Raw genomic sequence first — 7,476 nt, 5'->3', positions numbered from 1 at the left:
CCTTCCGGGTCTGTCCAGCAGAGGGCGCGTGTTGCTTGCCGCGGGTGCATAATACATAAGACTTGAAGCAAGCTAACATCGTCTCTGTTTCCTTTGTCTTATATTTTCCCCAAATTAGGTGAGTTCATCCGTGAGAAACGTTATATATGTAGACTGACTGTGTATAATATTAATGTGAATAGTGATAGCAGTGTTTCCCACACAATGTTAATACTTGGGCGGGCCGCCCAGGTATATTAAGGCCCGCCCAAGTATATTTCGGACCTTTTTTAAAAAAATGTATCCGTCCGCGAGCGACGCCATCTGCGAGTGATTAACTAATGGACAATGAGCCCTCGCTCTACGCCTCCTGTGCCTGTTCGCTCTGCGGTTGATTAACTAGGGGACAATAATCCCCCCCTGTTCGCTCTGCGATCGATTAACTAGTGTATGATCCCTCGCTCGACACCTCCTGTTCGTGCTGCCATCGCGTGGAGGGAAACGGGAAACGGAGAAGACGACGTTAATTTAGAAGACGCGGACACTAAGGTAAAGTAACTATTTTCTCCTTATTGTGTTGTTGTTTTCTGACTTTGGTAGGAGATTCGAATTATTTGAAGTTAGTGGCAACTAAGAGTGTATTTAACGTAATCAGGCCAACTTTGCTGCGTGCAAGTTACGTGTGCTAAATTAAATATAAAAAAGATTATAATTCGTTTTCTCTTCGGGCTATGCCAGTTAGAAGGACACAGATTAACTTTAGCTAAGGTTAGACTGTTAATTTCCCCTGCATTACTCCTCAGATATGAGTATTCAAAAATATTTTAAGAGAATACGGCGTGAGGATGAGGAGGAGAGACGAGGAGAGGAGGAGAGACCACAGGTAACTTAGCCAATGTTAGCATTTTGCTTGCAATGGCAATAATAAATGCATAAGTCTCAATAATGATATATGTCGGTTCGTTTGACCTGAAATTATACAATTGCAGTCAACAGTGAGTTGCAATGCAGAGACCAAACTAGATTCAAGCTTGTTTTCAATTCTAGCCGGTGGTCAGTGAAGATGCTGGCACAACTAGTCAGAGTACTGAGGGAGAGGCAGCAGGTCCCAGTGTGGTAGAAGCAGCAGCAGGTCCCAGTGTAGAAGCAGGTGCAGGTCCCAGTGTGATACAAGCAGCAGCAGGTCCCAGTGTGGTACAAGCAGGTGCAGGTGAACAAGCAGCACAGTTCCAAGCATCACAGACACAGACACAGACATAGTATAATAGCAAGGAGAACTCTACCATTTAAATGCAGTAATAACAATGCATTATTTTCAGATTCCAAGCATCGCCACTCAGGATGGAACCCTGATTGGCTCAAAATGCCACAGTTCAAGAATTGGCTCTACCTCACCCAGCATGGTATGAATGGCATTTGCAAGTTCATATTTGTAATAAAACTTATTTTTTGTAAGAATTAACACGTTTTTCTTTTTAAAAAGGAATGTTTTGCCGAATCTGCAGGCTACACAAGCCTCCAATAAAGAAAGGCCCCTTAAAACGGGCTTTCATAGAAGTTGGGATTCTTGTTTTCCGCAAGGATTATATCGAGCGCCACATCTCCTCAGAGCCTCATCAATATAGTGTAAAGCATCAAGTCTCACTTGCATCAGGTATATCATTTTTTTATGTAAAGCTAATTTCTGCAACCTATCAACCATGTTTGGCTCATATAATGAATTATGTCTTTGCCCTTGGTCTAGGCTACTCAGTGATGCAGGCTTTTGAGCCCACAGTTATTATGTAGCATGAGGCCGTCATAGGTGGACTCAAATGCCTTTACTGGCTAGTAAAGAACGAGATTGCTCACCAAACCAACTACCCTAAGCTCTTAAGTTTAGCTCAGCTTTTGGGTTGTGATTACTTTGAAAAGCTGAAGGTAAACCTAGTACAAAATGATGCTTGTGAAACTAAGAACTTTAACCAGCTAAATGTTAAATGATCTCTTTTTCTCAGGTGGATCAAAGAAACAATTATCAATCACACAGAATAGTGGATGAAATGCTGGAGATCCTTGCAGAGATAGTAGAGTCGCCTATTTTGGAAGAGATAAGGTCATCTCAAGCAATCAGCCTAGAGGTTGATGAAACCGCAGATGTATCTGTAAACCGCCAGCTGGATTTACATGTTAGGTGGGGTATTTTTTAAAGGAATGATGTGCATTTAAATAAAGGCCTAGTTAAACTTAATATTTATTAATATGTGTGAAAACCTATACATTTTTATTTTAGACACCTGGATAAAGAGGGTTATGTTTTCAACCACTTCCTTGACCTGGTAACTCTGGAAGATGGGAAAGCTGACAGCATTGTTGCTGCCATCAAGAGTGTACTACAGAAGAAGGATCTCCCGGTAGACAGGCTCTACGGACTCGGGACAGACGGTGCAGCAGTGATGACGGGTATGGAGTTTATTGTTAAATCTAATGGATTGTGTGAAATTTGAATTGTCAGCTGTTATTAAAGGAAACAAAATGACGCCCTCAACACTGCATTTAATTCTTAAACTTAGGCCGTCTGAATGGAGTGGCAAAGCAGCTCACAGACAGTTTTCCAAAGCTGGTTTCTGTAGCGTGTGCTGCTCACAGACTGGCACTGGCATGCAAAGATGCCTCAAATGCTGTCAGGTATATGGCAAACTTCAGGAACCACCTGCAGGAACTGCACCTATTCTTCCGAAATAGTGCAAATAGGTCAGCCACACTGAGTGCTGCCGCTACCACTCTTGGTCTGAACGACTTGAAAGTCAAGGTGTGTTTTCACCTATTTTCATAATACTATTGTGGTGTCATATTATTTACATATATTTTACTAACCAGTGTTTCTACTTGTTGTTAGGAGGTGAAAGATACAAGGTGGCTATCGCAGCACCTAGCCGTTCAAAACCTCCAGAGGAACCTTCCAGCTGTGCTGGCTGCTCTGGCGGAAGAAGCGAGCACAAGGAAGTGCCCAGTGGCCAAAGGTCTATACACCTTCTGTGCCACATACCGCTTTGTGGCTGCCCTCTACCTTCAGGCAGATGTGCTGCCCCACATTGCAATGCTGTCCAAGGTGTTTCAGAGAGCTGATGTGAACTTTCTCCACATAAAGGAGCAGGTAGATTACAAAGAAATGCATTTGATGCTCCCAGTTATTTGCATTATCCATCCTATTATATTGTTGTCTTTTTCCACATTTAGGTGCCAGTCACACTTGTTACTCTGAGGAGAATTCTGGAGGCAGGCGAGACCCCACTCCCCGGAACGTTCCTTGCTCGCCTACACCAAGACTTGGACAACCCAGGTGGACTTGGGGCGTTTAGCATTGCCGGAGAGGAGGAGAGGATCAGGAGGGGACACGGAATTCTGGAGCGGCCCCGGGAAGATATGTGGGCCAGATTTGTCAGAGATGTAAATACATCCCTTCTTACTTTTACATTCCAATATTTATTTTCCTTGAACTGAAAAATGTATAATATCATTCCAGGTCCTCAAACCTTACATCTGCAGCCTGGAGAGCAACATTGAGAGCAGGTTCCAGCATATTGAAGTGCTGGGGGCCTTCAGTGTCCTGGGTCCAAAGGCAGTTACCTCCAATGATGTAACCAACATTTCAATGTTGCAGACCCTTGCCAACAAATTCATCCCAGGGCAGGATGCCACAGTTATCCAAGAGTGGACCTCCTACAAGCAGCATGTTCTTGAAGGAACATTTAAGGTTGGTAAATACTTAAATTAATATGAACTTGACGGTTAGAATTGCTTGTTTTGACATCTGTAAATGTTTCAATTATACTGTATACTCATTTGCCCTGCCTTGGCTAATCTCTGAAGGACAAGACACAAGCTGAGATCATGCAGCTCCTGGCCAGTGAGAAGGACGAATGGGCAGAAATATACCCAAACCTCAGCCTTCTCTCTTCAGCGGGGTTGGTCATCCCTGTCTCCAGTGTAAACTGCGAGAGGGATTTTTCTACGATGAACAGGGTAAGTGTCATTCCCTGTTGCATGTCATTCTGTATAGTTCATTTAAAACAAACTGTCTGTTTTATAGGTGAAAACTGACATGAGAAACCGACTGAAAGGGGAGCACCTGGCTGCATGTATGCGGATAGCAGTCAGTGGACCAGCACCAGAGGCATTCCCATACACACAGGCGTTGGAGCTGTTCTTCAACAAACCCAGACGGATTAAGTGCTCTGACAAACAGTGCCATCTTTGTACAAAATGAATATTGCCATACAGTAATGTAAAGTTAATGAATAAACATGTTGTTAAAACTTGTTGTTTGTCACATGTGTTGCACGTCACAAAGCCCGCCCCGCGGTCCGCTCGCAGCCCCCCCCCCTGGCACCTTCCCCCCCAAGTATATTTCAGATCTGTGGGAAACACTGGATAGTTGTTAGAGGTATTTTTGGAGGGTTTCTCTAGGTTCTGTAATTGTTGTAGCTGTGTATGCTAGCTTTGCGAGCGCCGTTAGCTATGCTAGCGCAGCTAGCTATGATAGTGTAGTTTAGCTCCAAGAAGGGGAGTTTGGGTGTTAATTTGGATATGTATGTTTGTACTGTGCATTTAAAAAGTGACATCTTGTGTGTTAAATTGGATGTATGTTTGCAGTACGCGCATTGTTAGTGGTTGTTTTATATCAAGAATCCATGTTCTGTATTATACAGCGTGCTATGTGTACCATGTTGTTGGCGGGCATAATACATAAGACTTGAAGCAAGTTAACATCGTCTCTGTTTCCTTTGTCTTATATTTTCCCCATATTAGGGGCATAACACTTCCACGCACTGTTCTTGTTTGTACTTAGCTAGCAAACAATAGCCTTCTCTACTAAGCATGCACGATGCTAATGTGAAACACAACTTGGCTGGTTAGCTTACATTAACATACAACTGTCGCCGTGACGCTTAACTCATTTCAGACGGCATGCCGTCAACATGCACATTATTGCTGTAATAACAATTATTAACAATATGGAGCACAACATCATAGTGCTTTACTTTTAGCTCACTATGTTAGTTACAGCTATCTTATCTAGCATCAGTGACCGACTTCCAGTGAGTAATAGATGAGAACAAACTTAAATTCCTTGTCTAACAGTGAAGCAAGCAGACAACAAGTCTTGTGATGAACCTCAAAAAATGTGAACATTTATATGTAGGACATGATAGACGGTAATATCGTACCTTCCAACATTTCCATACACCAGGAGGAGGGAGGCGAGAAAGAGAACCGTTCCTCTGGCCTGCAGCCAAGAATCACTGCAGACGCATGCGCAAAGGGGCAGTGTGGGCCTAATGCAGGGGTATTCAACTAGATTAGGAAGGGGGCCACAATTGTAAAATGTCTTGAAGGCGAGGGCCACAAGACTGACAATGAAAATGAACAAATGCCATTGTTATTGTACAACCAACCATGCAATAATAAATTATTATTATTATTATTGATATTGTTATTATTATTGTAGTAGTAGTAAAATAGGCAACCAAAATAGTAATGTAGGCTACTGTGGCAGATTTGTGGTCTGCTGCGGAATATAAGGAGGGAGAGCGAGACGCAGTCGGGTAAACGGATATTTATTTCACACAAGGTTCCCGAGGTGGCTAAAACAGAACAACCCCTCAACGGGCAAATGATAACTGGCAGGGGTCTGGATTCTCGTCCTGGCGTAACGTTCGTCTTTCCGTCTGTCCGCCAGTCTCCTACTGAGAGAACAAAAACACACGTGGTTAAATACCACCGCATTCCTATCATTCTAATCCACTTGACAGCTACGTCAATCCCAGGCAATTAGCCGCTCCGCCCCCTGCTTTACAACCTGCCGCTAAACCACGCCCGCCCCCCCATACCACAGCTACTTTATTCTAATGAATCCATATAGATTTGTGTATTATAACACCAAAATGCTGGGTGGCAACAAATACCAGAAAACAATGCTAGGCCTAGGATAGCAAATGCGATCAGTAAGAGGCAGAGGAGGCCTAGAAGTCCGAGATTAACAAAGATGCAAGCATAGGCAGCGTCCCATCATTACAAAATAAATGAAAATAGAAGCTACCTGACAAATCAGTGTGAGAAGTTGCATTTCCGAGCCATAGCCAGTTTTCTGAATTCAGGTCGGTGCGAGGTCAGAGCAAGCTGCATGCACTGGTTGAGATGTTCATCCGTGAGTCGATTGCGATGTTGATTCTTTATCAAGTTCATTGTCGAAAATCCGGACTCGCATATGTAAGTAGATCCAAACATGGTTAACAGGTAGATAGCCAGTCTCCGGTAGTGATGAAACTGATGAGTAGAATGAGCCCAAAACTCGCACAGTCCCTCTTCTCCGAATTTTGCTTTCAGCACATCAGAGCTCTGAATTTGCACCAACTCCAGCTGGAATGCAGCCTCGTCAATACCGGGCATCACGGCTTTCGCCTCGGCTGGACAGGACCCGGAAACATCGACCGCAAATAGATTGCGCACAAATAAAAGAACCTGTTTTGGAATCTTGAAGTCGTTGAATCGCTCTGTGAAGTTTTCAGCCAAGCTTTTCAAAAGTCCCTTCATTCCAGCCATTGCTGCGCTGCTCACGGGGACGTTGCGTAGTGTTGGGAAGTGGATCTTCCTCCCCATTACGTCAGGTAGAAAGAGGTCCAGGTTCACCCGAAACGCACTAACCTTCTCAATGATCTCAGCCACACTTGACCCTCCCCCCTGTAGCTGCAGGTTGAGTGTGTTTAGGTGGCCCATGATGTCGCACAAAAAGGCAATCTGTGCAATGAAATCCGGCTTTTGCATGCTTGCAAGTAGGTCTTTAGCTTTGCTTGATTTCTGGCTTGAGAGGAATTCACTCACCTCCTTTCGCAGTGCAAAGAAACGTTCGAGAACACGTCCTCGGCTCAACCAGCGGACATCGTTATGTTGCAATAGGTCTGAGTATGCGGCTTCCTGCTCTTGAAGCAGCATTTTGAACAGTCGGTGCTGCAGACCTGACGTCGAGCGAATATGATTCACAATTTTTACGACAGTCTCCATTGTTTCTTTCAACTCCCCTGACAATTTCGCACACAGAACTGATTGATGTATGATGCAATGCAGTGTGTTCACTGTGGGATGCTCTGCACATAAGCGAGATGCAAAGCCCCTTTCTTTCCCAATCATGGACGGGCAGCCATCGGTAACGAGAAGGTTGATCTTACCTAGATCCAAACCTTTCTCTTCAAAAAAACTCCAAACTGCAGCGAAAATTACTTCACCTGTATTGCTGGTTGTCAGTGGTAAAAGGCATAACAACTCCTCTTTAAAAACGTCACCATCGAAGTACCTCACAAACAGCGAGAGCTGTGCCGTATCTGTTGCATCGGTCGATTCATCGACAGCGAGTGACATGTACTCTGTCGATTTGAGATCGGCAATTAATGCTGAAAAACAGTCCTCAAACAGTACCTCTACTCTTCGACTTCCCGATGTGTCAGAGAGCGGTACTTG

The 7,476-nt window shown here is 44.0% G+C and overlaps 2 protein-coding genes across 2 annotated transcripts; both read left to right on the top strand.

Annotated features, from left to right (window-relative positions):
* Nucleotides 1–484: 484 nt before the first annotated feature.
* LOC307019172 (uncharacterized protein) lies at nucleotides 485–1,767 on the top strand (the record flags this gene model as incomplete). The annotated part of the gene is made up of 6 exons (XM_079649833.1): nucleotides 485–528; nucleotides 783–862; nucleotides 1,027–1,189; nucleotides 1,299–1,382; nucleotides 1,463–1,633; nucleotides 1,724–1,767. Exons 2-6 carry the CDS (start codon nucleotides 785–787, stop codon nucleotides 1,765–1,767), a joined length of 540 nt encoding a protein of 179 aa, XP_079505959.1. The 5' UTR covers nucleotides 485–528; nucleotides 783–784.
* A 6-nt stretch (nucleotides 1,768–1,773) lies between these two features.
* On the top strand, nucleotides 1,774–4,277 carry LOC307018498 (zinc finger protein 862-like). The gene is made up of 9 exons (XM_079648753.1): nucleotides 1,774–1,899; nucleotides 1,977–2,152; nucleotides 2,252–2,421; nucleotides 2,532–2,770; nucleotides 2,858–3,115; nucleotides 3,199–3,408; nucleotides 3,485–3,715; nucleotides 3,832–3,984; nucleotides 4,052–4,277. The coding sequence occupies exons 2-9, from the start codon at nucleotides 2,022–2,024 to the stop codon at nucleotides 4,226–4,228; spliced, it is 1,569 nt and encodes a 522-aa protein (XP_079504879.1). The 5' UTR covers nucleotides 1,774–1,899; nucleotides 1,977–2,021; the 3' UTR covers nucleotides 4,229–4,277.
* Nucleotides 4,278–7,476: the final 3,199 nt, after the last annotated feature.

This window comes from Notothenia rossii (assembly GCF_949606895.1).
Source record: "Notothenia rossii genome assembly, chromosome: 1".
Classification (NCBI taxonomy): Eukaryota; Metazoa; Chordata; class Actinopteri; order Perciformes; family Nototheniidae; genus Notothenia; species Notothenia rossii.
Note: the sequence above shows the minus strand (reverse complement) of the source record. Positions and strands in the feature narration are given on the sequence as shown.

Bases quoted from the DNA above. Each gene is read 5' to 3' on its own strand.
- LOC307018498 (XM_079648753.1), top strand. From the start codon at position 2,022: ATGCTGGAGATCCTTGCAGAGATAGTAGAGTCGCCTATTTTGGAAGAG. The intron at 3,409-3,484 runs GTAAATACATCC...ATATCATTCCAG, and splicing joins GGGCCAGATTTGTCAGAGAT to GTCCTCAAACCTTACATCTG. The intron at 3,985-4,051 runs GTAAGTGTCATT...TCTGTTTTATAG, and splicing joins ATTTTTCTACGATGAACAGG to GTGAAAACTGACATGAGAAA.